Source organism: Talpa occidentalis, unplaced genomic scaffold (assembly GCF_014898055.3).
Source record: "Talpa occidentalis isolate TD23 unplaced genomic scaffold, MPIMG_talOcc4v2.1 talOcc4.16, whole genome shotgun sequence".
NCBI classification, from domain to species: domain Eukaryota; kingdom Metazoa; phylum Chordata; class Mammalia; order Eulipotyphla; family Talpidae; genus Talpa; species Talpa occidentalis.
This window is the reverse complement of record NW_023601653.1, coordinates 5,857,920-5,874,534: the sequence shown is the minus strand read 5'-3', so window position 1 is coordinate 5,874,534 and position 16,615 is coordinate 5,857,920. Positions and strand designations below refer to the sequence as shown.

Here is a 16,615-nt window from a genome sequence, read left to right as displayed (position 1 = left end):
TCATAATCTTTTCCATTAAGACTGTGTTCTTCACCATCTCTCTGGATTTGCAATAGGTAGGAAATACCTGCAGGTGATAAATATCTGCTCATTTACAATACCCATTTTATAGACAAGAAACTTGAGGCTCAGTGAGGCCAAGAAACCAATGGAAACGGGATTTAGGTGTATGGCCTTTGACATCGCACCAAACTGCTTCTTTTGCTAGCTGCTCTGGGGACCCTCTGCCTAGAGTGACATGAATTCATTGTCTAATCGGGTCACCCCTGAGAGTGAAAGAAATAATAAATATGCCAGGGCAGTAGGAGTAACCTGGGACTGTCCTGTGCAGACTGGCAAGTGTGGTCTTTGAGCAACTCTCTTCATTTCTCTGCAGAAGGGACACCAAGGCAGTCCTGCCCCAGTGGGACTCTGCAGATTAAGTGAGATAACGCAAGGAGCATGTGTGTGCACTGGCTGCTCAATAAATTCTGCCATGAATGATAATCACCACTTACCACCAGTCCCTGCCTCCGCCCCATCCCACCATCCATACTTGGTTTATTTACAGCAAGAGCTTCCAAAAGTGCATCTGATCTCACTGCCTGCTGCCCCCCAATCTTACCCCCATGAAGCTATCTGTAGCCACTGCAGCACAGAGTTCCACCCCTAGCCAGGGAGATGGCCTACATGGTGCCGCAGACCTCTCCTGTCTCGCCCGCTGCTCCCCTCAGCAGTGGATTTCCGTGCATCTGCCTGTTCTGCTCCCCACTCTGTCTTTGGTGAGTTCTCTCACCCCCACACCTCTGACCTGCACCCCAGCTCTTGTATGCATAAATAAATAAATCTTTAAAAAAAAAAAAACAAACAACATCTGATGCGTGTTGTTATTGTTCCATTTTACAGGTAGAGAAACTGAGGCACAGAAAGACTAAGTAGTGGTTAGGGCAGGATAGGAACCCCGGCATTTGGGCTCTAGCCTCCACGGCCTTGACCATGGCACCACGGCATGCTACAAGGGGTCTGCCATGGCCTGCACCCCAGCGTGGCTCAGGTCTGTGCCCTGGCACCCAGGAGGCCTGTAAAGGGTTGAAAGGAATGAGGGGCTTGGGAGGAAGAGGGTGGGCGTCCCAGCTCACAGAACTCGAGGTCTGAGCCTCTCAGCACTGGAGACCTCTGAGATCCGGCTTCCTGGATACCCAAACTCCCGCGGAGAGCAGTTAGGGAGCTCAGGAGCCAGCCGTATCCATCTAGGGGTCCCCAACACCGAGCGGGGAGTCGGTGGGGGAAGAGTGGGCAGCCGAGGACCCGCGTCGCCGGCCCGGGCAGCCCGCGCGTTCCCCGGCTTCCCCCGGGCCGGGCGCCCCGCCGCTCCCCCTCCAGCTCCGGCCGCGGCTCGCGGCGTCTCGACGTGTGCCCGGGAGGGGGGCCCGGCCCCGCCCGCGGGCGGGAGGAGACAGCGGGGGGAGGGCGCGCGCCCACACCCCGCCCCCGCCCCCGGAGCCAGCCGCGGAGCCCGCGGCCAGGGCGGCGCAGACCGGCCCAGCGACTCGCCGGGGTGCGCGCCGGGACGCGCCGCGCCGCCTGTGCCACCGCGTCCGCGCCTCGCCCCGCCCGGGGCGCCCGGAGAGAAGGTAACAGCGAGCCCAGCGCGGCTCCCGAGGCCCGGGTGGGCGCGCCGGCGAGGGGAGCCGACCGCGCCCGCGAGGACTCGGCACGGAGCGGGGCGCCCCGACGCCCGCCGGCGCCGCGGGAAGGCCGAAGCGCCGGCCGCGGGAGGGCGCGGGACGCCCCGAGTCCTCGGCTTGCTGGTGGTGCCCCGGGCGCGCCGGGGGCGCAGAGAAATGGAGGGGCGCGCGGGAGCCCCGGCTGCGGGAGGAAGGGGCGGCGGGGGGCCGGCCGCGCGCCTTCCTGCCCGGGCGCGGAAGGGAAGGCGCGGGGAGGGGGCGCTGCGCCGGAATGTCGGGCCCCTTGGCGAGGCTGGCGCGGAGAGCGGGAAGTGGGGGGTGGGGGGCCTGGGGAGCCCGGCCGGCACCCTGCCCCCTCCCCGGCCGCGCCTGCCAGCCCGCGGCGCTGAGGTCATCCCGTCCGGTGCCTTCGGGCCGCGGCCGCTGCCCGCGCCTCCCGCGGGGGACCCTCCGCGCCCCCCCGCCCCCGGAGGTTCTCGGCGTAAATCCTTCCCGAATTTCCAATCCCGAGCGCCTCGAGCCCGTCTGGCCTCGCCTGTCCGAAGGCGCAGGAGCCGCGCAGGCCGCAGCCCATTTTCTAGACGAGGAAACTGAGGCGCAGGGAGAAGAAGGGGGGCCGGCCCGGGCCCGCGCGGCTCGCAGGGCGGGGCGCAGTGGAACCCGGTGCCGGGGTGCTCGCTTGAAGCCGCTCTGCCCGGGCGAGCCGGGAGCTGAGGGGCGCTGGCTGGCCCTGACTTGGGGCGGTGAGGCTTTAAAAAGCGTGGCTCCCCCTCTTCGGTCCCTAGACCCACGGTGCGCCCTAACACCCTTCTTGGAGAGAGTGGGGGAAAGTGGCTCCCAGGCGCCGCTGCAGAGAGCTCGCTGGCCCTTTCTAGGCGGTTTCCCAAAGCTGCTGGGCTTTGAGGGGCTCCAGAAGCCGGTCCCCAGGCCCTTCCTCCAGAGGCTGCTGCGGCGCCAACCAAGACCAGGTCCTGCTGTGCAGAGGCGGGGCGGTGGGCTGTGCCCATGAAAGCAGCCTCCAGATGAGAGTGGTGAGGTGCACAGATGCTCGCGGTCACCCCAGGTGAGTGCCAGAGTGCGGAACCCAGGCCCCCCAACTCTGGCCTCCCTAGTCAAAGGGCTCCTGACTCCCCCCACCCACCTCATGGGCCCCCACAGCGACCCCTGTTGGCCTCTCCTGGAAGTGTTCTCTGCCTGGGGCCTCAGACCTTGCGCTGGGCCGTCATCACCACCCGAGAGCAAGGCCCACCAAGTGCCCAGGCTGTCCTCCATAGGGCAAAGATGAGGACTCGTGCGACACCGAGGCTTCGTGGTGATCCGGGTCACAGGCCCTGAATCTGCACACCTGAGTCTTCCTGCCTCCCAGGGCTGCCCCTCAGACATCCCCCCATGACCCGCCCTTACAGACCCCATCGTTAACCTCTGACGTTAGAATCTTGGGGGGCTTCCCAGCCACAGCACTTGCTTTTGCTCCGTGACCAGGGCAAGTCAGTCTCTTTCTCGCTTCTATATGTAACCGGTGGGGGGGATTTGTAGGTAGTGTTCCTGGCAGGTGAGAGGAGTTAGGCCTTGTGCCCACATGCCTGGAGCCCTGCAGACTCCAGGGCCACATGGGGCACACCTGATCACCAAGAGTGCCAAATACCTGCCACCATGGGTCCCCAGAATGAGACACATCCATGTAAGGATGTTAGATTTGGTCCTGCCCTGGGATCTGGGTTGTCTTTTGTTTTTGTTTTTTTTTAAAGATTTATTTATTTATGCATACAAGAGCTGGGGTACAGGCCAGACGTGCAGGGGGTGAGAGGATTCACCAGAGACAGAGTGGGGAGCAGAACAGGCAGATCTGAAATACACTGCTGAGGGGAGCAGCAGGCAAGTCAGGAGAGGTCTACTGCGCCATGTGGGTTGCTCCCTGGCCGACCGGGGATCGAACTCGTGCTGCAGAGGCTATGGATAGCTTCACAGTGCGGTGCTTAACCCCTTATGCCACCAGGGAGGACCCGGATCTGGGGGTTTAATTACACCTGCCACTCATACAACTCTTCCTGGGAGGGTACCAGCCTTTGATGCTATTCTCATTTTCCACAAGAGGAAACAGGTCCCCAGCAGCACTACCTTGTGCTGGTGCTTGGCGCCAGGAGAAGCTGGTGTCTCTGCTGTCCTGGGCAAAGTAGAGAGCCCTGGGGATCTCCAGAGGGGTGGGGAGATGGGACTGTGCCAAAATAAGGAGGAAGCTGGTCTCTGGGCAAAGCGACCAGGAAGGGGTTGAGTGAGGATTGCCTCAAGAAGCCAGGGCATTGGGGAGGGACAACGATGTGGACACAGGACATTTCAGAGTAGACGTCTCCCTATCCCCCAGAGGTGTATCCTTCATCCTCTGCAGAGCAGGCTCCAGCACCTGCCACTTGACCTTGGCCAAGTCCCTTCCCTCCACGTCAGCTCTCCCCTCCAGCTCTGCCTGGTGTCAGAGGATCAGATGACATCATGCAGTGGTTGGCCAACTGCAGAGCGCTTCATAACTTCAGCAAACACTCCACGAGGAGAGGACTTCTTGGGGGGGGGGGGTGCCAGGGAAAGCAATGAATCAGACCCCCCCCAGGGGGCGGAGTTAGGGCTGGGGGAGGATCAGATGGTGGGAAGGGAAGAGAATGTAGTCAGAATACAAAGCAAGCTTTGTCTTATCGCCTTCTTTGTTTTTATCTTGTTATTTAACCTATTTTGAATTTCAAATCACATTCAAAGGGCAGTATTGAGATTTTTATGCTTGGAGGTGGCAGCAGTTTGTTTTTTAAGTTGAGACTGAGATCTAGGTGTTCTTGTCAAGGATCCTTATCAGCTTTTATCAACTGAAGTTCCAAGCCCCTGGAGGTGCGTGACTTCCCAAGGTCACATTGTGGGGCCAGTCCTCTGACTACCCTCGCCTGGAAGTTGACGATGGGGTTTCTTTGACCTAAAGATTGTCCCAGAGCTCTCCCGTGATTAAACCAGCTTTGATTTGACATTTGCCCGGTGCAGACCAAAGCTCAGTGTCGGGAGGGAGGGCAGCAGGTAGGCAAATCCAGGAGCGCCCCGCCCTCTGAGTGTCTCTCATCTGGGGAGACCGAACTGGTCTCCACGAGTCCTGCTGGGCTCCATGAGTCAGAGACTCTGAGTTCAAGTCTCAACTAGCTGTTGCCCTGAGACCCGAGTAAGCTTGGCCCTATCTCTGGGCCCCTGGAAAACTGGAGGTTCCACCCTCCGGCCTGGCCTTCGTGTGACACTAGAAGGGATGGGGTCAGTCCAAGAGACGCTGGGCCTTGGGGAGCAGTGGGAGTGGAGCCGGAGGGGAGGGAATAGGCAAGGACCAGCTTTTTACCCCAACCGAGCATTTTTCCAAAACTTGTTCCCTGATGACCAGGCTCCTCCATTATCCACTGGACAAACTCTGCAGGCCTTCTCAGAGCCTTGACTGTGCTAGAGTGTGCAGGAGGCAGCTGGAAAAAGCCACTTTTGACCACAGGATCCTTTTTTCAGGAAGCCCCTTGAAGGCGGGTTCTGGGGAACCTCTGGCAGACTGTTTAAAGCCCCAGAAGAGGCCCCAGTAGAAGGAATTAATTCTTGGAGAAGGGAGGTTATGTGTTCAGTACACCAGCAGGAGGCAGTGTAGCTTGGGGCTCAGGTTCTCCAGGTTTGGGAACCCATGGCTGGCTGCATCGCTTCAGCAAGCCACTGCTCTTCCGTGTGCCTCAGTTTCTCCTCTCCAATAGAATGCCTCCATCAGGGCTTGTGGTGTGGCTACATGGGCAATAAACGGACATGTCTGGCGCTTAGTAGGCGCTTAGTGTCCTGACCAGCTGCGCTACTCACTGATGCACATATTCAGTGTGCAGCTCCACGAATTTTCTGCACCCCCTCCCAGGCCATACCTGTTGCAAGTCAATGGCAACCCTCATTTCCAGCCCTATTTGAACACCGCCCCCCAGCCTAGCATCGCTTTCCTCTTTCTTTCAGGTCTCCCCCAGGCAGCAGAGGCGCCATCCCCACTGGAGGCACAGCTGGGCCTCCTCTGCTCTGGAGCAGAACATTGACGGCTGCTTCTGCAGAGCCCGGAGACAGCCCGGAGCCTTGTCTCTCAGGAAGGGAGAGACAAGCCATGGTCCCCTCTTAGCCTCAGCATTTGGGGGCAGCACCTTAGGAGGAGTCACGACCATCCATCCCTCCGCATACCGGAAGGAGGTAGCTGAGAAGGGGTCCGGAGCCCGCCCACCCCGGCCCCCAGCGCCAGGTGGGCATGGACCAACAGCTGTGAACAAGCAGAGCTGATGCCAGGCCCCCAAGGGGCATCAGGAGCCCCCACCATGAGCTTGGGCAAGCTCTCGCCCATGGGCTGGGTCTCCGGCTCGCAGGGGAAGAGGCGGCTGACCGCAGACATGATCAGCCCCCCGCTTGGGGACTTCCGCCACACTATGCACGTGGGCCGCGGCGGGGATGTCTTCGGGGACACCTCCTTCCTCAGCAACCACGGGGGCAGCTCTGGGGGCACCCACCGTTCACCCCGAAGCTTTCTAGCCAGGAAGCTCCAGCAGGTGCGAAGGGTGGGGGCGCCACCCCGGCGGATGGCTTCCCCGCCCGCACCCTCGCCCGCTCCGCCCGCCATCTCCCCCATCATCAAGAACGCCATCTCCCTGCCCCAGCTCAACCAGGCCGCCTACGACAGCCTCGTGGTGGGCAAGCTCAGCTTCGACAGCAGCCTGGACGGCTGTGCGGACGGACGCTCCAGTTATGGTGAGGGCCACTGGTACACGCTGAGGTCCGGGGGTCTCGCTGGTCCAGCCAGGGCTCCTCATCAGCTCTTTGTCCCCAGCAGTCTGGCCTCGCGGTGGAGGTCGGGCCATGAGTGGGAGGGGGGCCGGCTGTAGGAACCAGCTGAGTCCCCAAGACACACTGGGGTTGAAAAGTGAGGATGTGGGGCTTGAATGCCCCCTACCCCAAACTTGCTACCCCCTCTGAGCCCTCAGCTGGGTCCGCTCACTGCCTCTTGCCCCTTGTGAGTGGAGTGGAGCCTCGGCCCTGGGTTCAAATCCTGGTTCTGCCTGATCTCCAGAGAGCCAGTTGGCCCCTGTAAGTTCACAGCCCAGAGCACATTGTGCAGCAGGTGCTCAGACACAGGAGCTGTTGTGTTGTCGTTATTTCAACAGAGCTTCCTGTAACCTGACAAATTTGGAAAGCTGCTCACATGGACAGAAGCCAGGGGCCCTAGCTGCCTGGCAGGGAGCCGCAGGTGGCACCCTGGTGCTGCTGGACAGCTCACCTGAGAGCCAGATGCTTGCTGCCACCTGGTGGCCATCCTTTGCCCTGCGGCCTTGCCCCACTACGGAGGCTTCCTCCAGGGCTTCTGTCTGGTGCCTCAGAAGCCCACCCAGGACGGGTCCCCCCTGCGGCCCGGGCCCAAGGGCTGGGCCAGGGCACTTCTTGTGGGCTCTCCCTGCCCTCAGAGTCTGATTTCTCTGCAGTCAGACGCTGCCTGCTGAACCCACAGAGCTGCCCATGTGCTGCGGGCTTGTCTGAAGCCCCGACTGCTGTCATGCCAGACACCAGGGCCCATGACCAAGGTCACTGTTGAGACTGAGAGTTGGAAAATTCGAGTTTCAGGCTTGGCTCTACCCCATCAGACTCTGGCCCCCACAAGCCACTCTCATTCCAGACTGAGTCTCACTTTCTTCATCTGCAAAATGGAAAGGATTGTGCCCAGTTTCACCTTCCAGGGTTGGCGGGAGGGTCACGCAAGAGACTGTCAGTTCATTTTAGGAGATTCAGGCCAGATCAAGGAATGACTTGCTAGAGGCCACACAGCAAGCTGGGGTCCCTCCCCCCTAATTCCTAGTTATGGCCAACTCTGACCACACTCCCCATGTCTTTGCTCTTCTAGGCCTGGACTCGGGCTTCTGCACCATCTCCCGCCTGCCTCGCCAGGAGAAGCCCCGTGACCGAGACCGTGACAGTTCCTTCCCCTCTGAGCCCCAGCTTCGCCGCTCAGACTCCCTCCTGTCCTTCCGCCTGGACCTCGACCTTGGGCCCTCTCTCCTCAGTGAGCTGCTGGGGGTCATGAGCCTCTCAGAAGCCTCCACAGCTGAGGCCCCAACCCCAGCTCCTGCTGCGAACCCCCCAGCCTCTGCTGCGAACACCCCAGCCCCTGCCTCAAACCCCCCAGCCCGTGGACACTTCCCCAATGGAGTAAGCGCTGGGTTGGGCCCCGCGGCTGAGGCGAAGGCCAGGCCAGCAGGAGAGTCTCCCCGTGCTCCTGCTGACATGGGCCCTGGCAGGCACTGGGGAGCAGGCTGGGGGGGCAGCCGGGGCAGCCACCACTACAACGAGATGGATGCCCGGCAGGAGCTGGTGAGGGTGTTGCCCCAGACTCGGGCCTCTTGGGAGAGCCTGGACGAAGAGTGGGGAGCACCCCAGACAGGCACCAGGGCCCCTGTGCCCAGCACAGTGCAAGCAAACACCTTTGCGTTTGCCGATGCCGAGGAGGACGATGAGGTCAAGGTGTGAGTGGCCAGGCCTGGGCTCAGACCCTGCCCCCATCAGGGCACCACCCATGAATAGCCCAGCTGCAGAACCAGCCCCTCACCTGGCAGCTGGGTCCTGCCAAAGGACCACCCAAGTTGCTCCAGACACCTCTGGGCCTGCAGGACAGACATGGGAGGGAGGCCAGGGGGGACCAGACTTGTTCTGGGACCGGGGTGTTCCCAGAGTGCTCTGCAGGCCGACCCGCCCACCCCCACGGCCATTCTGGACCCAGTGGCCATTCCTTAGCTCCTCCCCCACCTTGGGCCACCCCCACCAGCTGGAGGCCCTAGCCTCACAGTGCAGCCTTTGTGCTGGGGAAGATGGCCCAGGGGGAGCATGCCACACAGGGCCTTTGTCTCGTCTTCCAAGGGGCCCAACTGTCCCTGCTCATCCTGGAGCTGCCCCAGTGGAGTCCCTGGGAATTTGGGAGTCCCCTAAATTCCTACCTGATCCCTCACTTGTCCTAGAAGCCTCAGAGAAGGGTCAGGTGTGACCTCCCAGGGGAGAAACCCCACCTTCTTGTGTACCCTAGACCTGACTTGGGTCCTGATTAAAGAAGGCTTTTGGATAAAAGGTATCAGGCAAGATGCTTGGGGACCTGGGCTAACAGGGCCAGCCCCACCTGCTTCAGTACTCAGCTTTGGGTTTGGAAAGCCAAGGACTCCCCCAACCCCACCCAGGGTCCCTGGTGAGGGAGGGGTGGGGCAGGGGGTAATGAGTAACCAGGCTGGAATGTCCTTGCGATAAGACACCAGGTGGGAGCCCTTATCTGCAGTTCCGGGTTCAGCCCCGGGCCCAGGTGCATGGAGCCCCATGTTTGCCCCATCATCCGTAGGGCAGCATGCTACTTGCCCTGGTGATAGGAGGGGACAGGAGGGAGTGCTTCGGGGTATTTGGGAGCATGTCCCAAACCCTGCTTGGCAGTCCTATGACCTTGGACCTCAGTCCCCTCTGCGCCGAGGAGGCTGGAGCACCCAAAAGCACAGATACACAGACCACGGCTCCCGGCACACAGACTCCACCAAACCACCTTTGTTTTCAGCCTTGGGGAAGGACACTGGGGTCTGAGGGCAGGAACTGGGGGTGAGGGAGCCAAGTCAGAACCCCCAGGAGCTGCGATCCATGACTCAGGGTGGTCAGTTCAGCTCCTCGAGGTGCCGCCCACTTATTCAAGCTTGAAGGAGGTAACGTTGAACCCACCCTTCACACACAGATAGCTCAGCTGACTGTGGCCCAGCCTGTTAGGAAAAGTCACCTGGTGCCCATCTGGCAGCTTCACCTTGAATTCGTTATCCTCAAAGGTCACAGCGATCTGTGGAGGGAGGGAAGGAGTCAGGGTGTCGGGGCACCGTGGAAATGGGCCAACACCGTGCCTAGTGGTCCCACAGTGTGGCACATTCTAGGCCAGGGCGCCCTAACATCTGGACTCTTCTTGATGCCCTCTCCTTTGTTCTTTGGCCTCACCTTGACATCCATGCCTGGGCTGAAGCACATGTGATCGTCCCTGTGCTCCTGCCCCCAGTTGCCATCCAGCGTGTTGCAGACGATGGTGGACTCGTGAAAACGTGGGCTGAAATGCAGGTTCAGCTTTTCTGGTCCCTGGCCCAGGTTAATCACAAAACTGCAAGGGAAGTGGTGACAGGTGAGGATTAAGGGCCAACCCTGGGCAAAACAGCCAATTTCTCAGTCTAGGTTGACCACAAGGTGGAAGAGTCCCCAAAGAAAGATTGTATTAATTGAGATCTGCACCTTAAAACAAAGGAGTTGACAACCTAATCCCACTTAGCACTGAAGTATCATATTCCATTTGGAGTATAGACTGAGGTGACCAGGAGGTAGGCCACTGAGAGAGAGTTTCAGGAACTGGTCTCTAATTGGGGAGAGAACTGTTCTCTTGAGTTATCTGAAGACCGGTCGAGTTTGGCCATAAACAGAGTCCCTGTTGCTGGAGGTATGCCTGGGCGGGGGGGTGGTTTCTGTGATTTCTTGGCGGGGTCACTGCTGGAGCTTGGATTAGACCTTCAGGGCGCCTGACAACAGGGCTTCTGAGTTGTGGGGTACCCACTTCCCCACCTTGCTCACCTGTCAGCATTATCCGTAATCTTGCCCTTGATCTTCAGGCTCATCCCCTGCCTTATGTCCATACTCGTAATCTCAAATTTCCCCTGTGTGGACACAGATACATTCCAGGACAAATCAGTCACAGGAGCCCCTTATGAGGCTCCTTCCATGTCCACTTAGCTTCGGGGCTCACCCTCCCCCTGCCCACACGAGGGCACCAGGTTGGGAGGTGAAGGCACCAGGGCCCTCTGAGAAGAGCTTTCCAGAGCACCCTCTGGTCCCTCCTACTTTGTTCTCATCCACCCATTTGACTGCAGCAGCCAGATGTGGAGACAAGTGTCCAGCCAGGGGAGCCTCAGTTTCCCCATCTATGAAATGGGCAGAGCAGTCCCTGCTGACCTCACACTTCTCAAACATGTTCCAGTGGCAAAGTCACAGTAGAACCTTCCAGAACCCCCCAAACAAGAATATGTCAATCTCAAGTCACATTTGGACTCATTTTACTAATAAAAAAAATTACTGTTTCTCGAAATTGTGGCCCATCCAAAACTATTCATCCCAGCGCCAAAGCCACGTGTCCATCCAAGCCCTGCCTCGTCGGGGGGCTGCCTGGCTGAAATAGAAGAACCCAAGCCCCCAAAGACAGAGGTGGGATTGTGGAAATGCTGGGTCTGGGGTGCACCTGGACAAACTGGGATGTGGGAGAAGCAGGTCTGGGATCCTTGCCCACACTCCAGGATGCTGGAGGCCCAGAAAGAGACAGGGAGGCAAAGCTGGGAGGGGTGGGGGTCAGGGATCGTAACCCGATTGTGCTTCTAACTAGCTGAGTGATCTGGGGCCAGCTGCACCCCTTTCTGGTCCTCAGTTTCCCCAGCTATCATAGACTGGGTGGCCCTTGCAGGAGGGGGGAGAGAAAGGGGTGAGATGGCCAAGAGGAGAAAGTTGGGGACCCATCTAGGCCACAGTAGCCCTCAGAAGAGACAGAGGGTGGGAAGAGCACCATCCTGCCTGCACTTGACCTCCAGTCACATCCACATCCTACGTGCCTCCTGCGCTGACGTGACCATGTCTCCCAAACTCACGTCCACCCAGAAACCCTGCGTGTAACCTACTGGTTTAGGGTGAACCCTGCATCGTAGACTATTACACGTTAACTCCCCAACAATAAGAGGGAAATTTGGATCCAGAAATAGTGACACAAAGACTCGTGGAGGAGAAGACCCTGTGCAGACAGAGGCAGAGACTGGGGCCATGTGGCCATAAGCCAAGGAATGCCCGGATGACCAGCAGCCACCGGAAGCTGCAAGAGACAAGAACGGATCCTTCCCTGGAGCCTTCGAGAGAGCAGAGAGCAACCTGCACCTTGATCTCAGAGCTCTTGCCTCCAAAATTAAGAGACCACGTGTGTCAGGGCGGCCATGGGGACTAACCCAGCATCTGTGCCCCGAGGATGGCGTCTGTGAGCCAATCCCACAAATGGGGGAGACTGAGGCTCAGGAAAGGACGGTGACTTGTCCAACGCCACACAGCAAGCTATGGCACAGTCCCAGGACTCCAAGAGCATCCACCTGCCCCCCTGCAGTCGACAGACTGACTCCCCAGCCTCAGTTCTATCCTTACGGAGCTCGATGGATGTGAGCAGTTGCCGCTGTTCACTCACCGCCGGGCTCCGCGGCAGAGGCAGCTGAGACCCTGGAAGCCCCAGGGCTGCAGGGACATCTGTCCAGCTTGCTCACTATTCAGAGGGGTCACCCAGGCTGGAGAGGGGCAGCATGCTGTTCCCCAGGACCCCCGACCCGTCTGCCCACCCCCACTCAGGCGAAGATGAGGATGAACGGGAGGTGGGGGCGGGAAGCGGGCACCTCACCGACATAGGGGCAGCTCCGGCGGCAGCTTCGGTGGCTCCTGGAGCCTGTGCGGAGTCAGGGTGTCCCCTGCAGGCTTCTGTCCTAGGATATTACACATTAACTCCCCCAGGACCATAAATAAAGAGACTTTGGTCCCTTCTACCCAGGTTTCTCTCCACCGATACCTTCCTACACCCAGAACAAACAGGCTGAAAGCTCCTCACCAGGCCCACCCCACCTAGCCAGAGCATCCTCCTGGCCTCCCGCCAGCCCAGCAGCCACCCCCTTCCGGAACCAGGAGGGCTGGGCACCAGGAGCTGGGCGCCGAGGCCAGGTGACCCTGGCAGGCATCCAGCGGCCCTGAGACCAGCTTCTTCCCTCTCAGACAGACCTCCGTGATCTCCACGCTTCTCCTTTCTCTCATGTTGAGATTCATTTTGAATCTTGTGTTTTGTTTTCTCCCCCACCCCAGAATTTTTCTGATTGCACATCTCAGTTTTAAAAGCAATACATGGTGGATTTAAAGAAAACATCTAGACCTCCCTGGTGGCGCAAGGGACTAAGCACAGCACTATGTAGCAATCCGCAGCCTCTGCAGCGCAAGCACGATCCCTGGCCAGGGAGCTGCCCACATGGCACAGCAGACCTCTCCTGTCTCATGGGCTGCTCCCCTCAGCAGTGTATTTCAGTACATCTGCCTGTTTTGCTCCCTACTCTGTTTCTGGTGAATCTACTCACACACACACACACACACACACACACACACACACACACACACACCTGTGGCCTGTACCCCAGCTCTTGTATGCATAAATAAATAAATCTTTAAAAGAAAGAAAGAAAGAAAACATCTAGAGGTACAGAGAAGGGGCTTGAGGGGGGTCCCCAGGGCGTCAGCACTTTACTCTTTACTTCTACTACTTAAATAATTGACACTTGCAGCGCAGCCAATGGAGATTAAATAAGGAGGGAAACAACCGTGCATAATCCACCGAAAGGAGGAAGCCTGCTTAGCTACTGGCACATTTCCTCCCAGGCCATTTCGATTTATGTCATCAATACCCCTCTGTCCGCGTATCCTGCTTCATTCAGTAACCACCAAAGGCCACGAATCTATATTTCAGAACCACATTTAATGGCAACAAATTGTCCGCTGCTTGATGACTAAATTCATTCAACCAGTTTCTTCCTGCTGAATACTTACATTCATTCTAAACGTTTGCTGTGAAAAATATCACTGCATTAAATCTATTTGCACATGAAGTTTGGCTGCATCAGGACAACTTCTTGACGGCAGATTCCCAGAAGTAGAATTTTTCTAGGGCCCTGGTTTGGCAAGCACCAGCATTTTCCACACCAGCTGGCAGTGGCCACTCTGGGCGGGGTGCTGGGAGGCTGGCCCTGCGAGGGCCCAGCGGTGCCAGGAGCCGACAGGTAGCTGGCTGCCCAGCACCCCGAGGGGAGTGATTTCCTCATTTTACCCACAAGGAAGTGAATTCCTTCTCTGCCTTTCTCTCAGGGCCCAGGAAAAACCCAAACAAGATAAGGATTTTAAAGTGCTCTCAACAGGAAACCCTAACCAACAGAAACGACACCTTATGAAAGTGGTATTTTTCTGATTATAATAGTAATTCTAGCTCATTACAGAAGGTTCTGGAAAGTGCACAGAGTAAAAAGAACTCAAAAGTTCATTTGTTTTAGAAGAATGATGAAAGACAGGGGACGCTGACCACGTTTCTGAATTACACACATTTCCATGTGTATGTTTCACATCAGAATCACCTAGCCTCGTATCTCCAACCTGTTCTGTTAGTAATGTCACCTTTTTTTTTTAAGATTTATTTATTTATGCATATAAGAGCTGGGGTACAGGCCAGAGGTCTGAGGGGTGAGAGGATTCACCAGAGAGAGTGGGGAACAGACCAGGCAGACTAACCTAAAGACACTGCTGAGGGGAGTAGCGGGCGAGACAGGAGAGGTCTGCTTCGCCATGTGGGTTGCTCCCTGGCAGGCCAGGGATCGAACTCGTGCTACAGAGGCTTCAGATTGCTTCATAGTGTGGTGCTTAACCCCTTGCGCCACCAGGGAGGCCCAGTAATGCCACCTTCTTAAAGGTATTTTACACTTTATAAAACACTTTCTCCAGCCTTCATTGCAATACACTAAACAAACTCTCAAGATGGTCTTTATTATTATCCAATTTTCAAATGGGGACAGAAGGTCCCCAGGCCTTATATGACTAGTCAGTAACAGAGCCCGCCCTGTCTACCAACACCTAATTTGGACAACCTCCGTGTGGTGCTGCCCTCACCTCGAAAAAAGAATATTTGCCCTCCAGGAGTATGACCCAACCCCTTTGAGTGGTGGCGGCCTCTGAGGTGGCCCATGAGGATCCCCCCTCCTGGGGAGTCTTACCATTGGATAACTGGACACAGAGACTTGATGCGAACAGGATACTAGAATATACTGGAAGTGATCGGTTGTCACTTTTGAGATTAGGTTATGAGAAGGCTGATCATAAAAAGGATTACAAAAAGACTCTCCCTCTCTATCTGGATATCTGTATCTTTCCATGTCTCTCTCTCTCTCTCTGTATCTCTACCAGTATCTCCATCTCTACCTCTATCTGCGTTCTATCTCTCTGGATCTCTAGCCCCATCTGTGTCTATATCTCCATCTCTGCTTTTCCCCTAGCTCTGGGAGAAGGAAACAAATTGTGTTAAGAGTAGTCCTATGGATGGGCCTCCCTGGTGGCGCAAGGAGTTAAGCACCGCACCATGAAGCAATCGCAGCCTCCGCAACACAAGTTCCATCCCTGGCTGGCCAGGGAGCTACCCACATGGCGCAGCAGACCTCTCCTGTCTCGCCCACTGCTCCCCTCAGCAGTGTACTTCAGTTGATCTGCCTGTTCTCTTCCCCACTCTGTCTCTGGTGAGTCCTCTCACCCCCTGCCCCCACATCTCTGGCCTGTACTCCATCTCTTGTATGCATAAATAAATAAATCCTTCAAAAAAAAATCCACACATCTCCAGACATGCTACTACATTGATTTTTATAAAGATTAATCAATCAAGTTAGATGATCAGGAATTTCTTCTCAGTACTTAGTAAATAATAAATATTTATTGATTGAATCACTGAATAGCAGATCATCATCATTGGGGAAGAATTGCAAAGTGAAACATCAATAATACAGGATTGGCTGAGTGGATGATGCTATGAAAACATAAGTGAACTATTATGCAGCCTTCAAAAATCACATTTTTTGAGACATCCTATGGGTCTGGTTCCTGGCTCACAGGACAGTATTACGTGAATAAAGGGGCTATAGAGGCAGACTTGGTCATGGGCCCTTTCTGATCTGCCCTCACCGAAGCCTCCAGGCTGCACAGAGGCAGTGGTGAAGAGCAGCCACAGCAAAGCTGCTAGTGTGTGTACCTCCGGGGCCCCAAGGGGACGTGGCCTGGCTGGCCACACAGGGTCTCCCTAAGGGTAACACAAGCACATGCAACTTTACCAAATGCATGGGACTGAGCATCTGCCTGGAGGAAAAGTGTAAGACACAGCCAGGCCTTAGCAAGACCACATCAAGGTGGGGGGTGGGGACAAGCATGGGCACAGGATACACTAGAAACAAATTAATAGAGAGTTTCAGAAGATTCCAGACTCAGGAGGGGTTCCTCAAATGTCATTTGGGACAGGACTGGAATCTTGATTCTCCTGCTCTGAGCTGTGTGACCTGAGGTCAATTTACTTAACCTCTCTAAGTTCCATTTCCTCCTTTGTAAAATGAGAACAATAAACGTTGTGAGGATTAGGGGATAGAAAGCCAGGTACTTGGTTAATAATTAATAGATATTACTTATTATCAGGAGCCCGTGTCAGCGGTGAGGGAGGCAGCTCACTTTCATCTGGCAGCTGAGTCTGGGCCCTCAGGCCTGTGGGAGTGTTCTCCCAGCAGCCTCCCAGGGCCCCATTATGAGTCCCCTGTCATCTACTTCATACACAACACACACACAAGCACACACACGTGTAATTATGTTTTATGACTCCACCGAATGAAGACATCAATGTTATATATTAAAACATTTTTTTCCTGAAAGTTCACTTTCTTCTGATTTGACAAGAAGGGGAGCGTGTTGGGGGCCTCTCCAGAGTCCTGGCCTGATGGCGCAGCCAGCCCCGTGGCTTCTGGTAACTGCCACCCACCATCCTCTTGCTGTCAGGGACTTTGGTTCTGAGGCCTGTGAGCTCCCTGTCTGCTCAGCCCTCCCCAGTGCCTCCTTGCGGGGTGACAGAGTGGGCCAGGAGGCCAGGAGGTGGTGGGGGAGGAACAGAAAACACCCAGTTTTTGGTATCAAATGGGCAAATATCCCATCCTAGCACTGCCACCTACAAGGTGAGTGACCATGACACATCACTTTGAGCCTCAGTTTCTCCACCTGTGAAAAGGAACTCTTAGGACCTTCTTCCCAGAGTGATGGGAGAA

The 16,615-nt window shown here is 56.7% G+C and overlaps 2 protein-coding genes across 3 annotated transcripts; one reads left to right on the top strand and one right to left on the bottom strand.

Moving 5' to 3' along the window:
* The first annotated feature begins 1,561 nt into the window (after positions 1-1,561).
* Positions 1,562-11,054, top strand: CDC42EP1 (CDC42 effector protein 1). 2 transcript variants are annotated; one of them, XM_037513613.2, is made up of 4 exons: positions 1,562-1,613; positions 2,543-2,730; positions 5,661-6,434; positions 7,579-11,054. In XM_037513613.2, the coding sequence occupies exons 3-4, from the start codon at positions 5,972-5,974 to the stop codon at positions 8,199-8,201; spliced, it is 1,086 nt and encodes a 361-aa protein (XP_037369510.1). In that variant the 5' UTR covers positions 1,562-1,613; positions 2,543-2,730; positions 5,661-5,971; the 3' UTR covers positions 8,202-11,054. The 2 variants fall into 2 exon arrangements, with proteins under 2 accessions (XP_037369510.1, XP_037369511.1); XM_037513614.2 differs by lacking the exon at positions 2,543-2,730.
* Positions 9,183-12,341, bottom strand: LGALS2 (galectin 2). Its single transcript, XM_037513615.1, has 4 exons — positions 12,148-12,341; positions 10,302-10,384; positions 9,684-9,840; positions 9,183-9,531 (listed from the first exon to the last, which is right to left on the bottom strand). Exons 1-4 carry the CDS (start codon positions 12,151-12,153, stop codon positions 9,385-9,387), a joined length of 393 nt encoding a protein of 130 aa, XP_037369512.1. The 5' UTR covers positions 12,154-12,341; the 3' UTR covers positions 9,183-9,384.
* Positions 12,342-16,615: the final 4,274 nt, after the last annotated feature.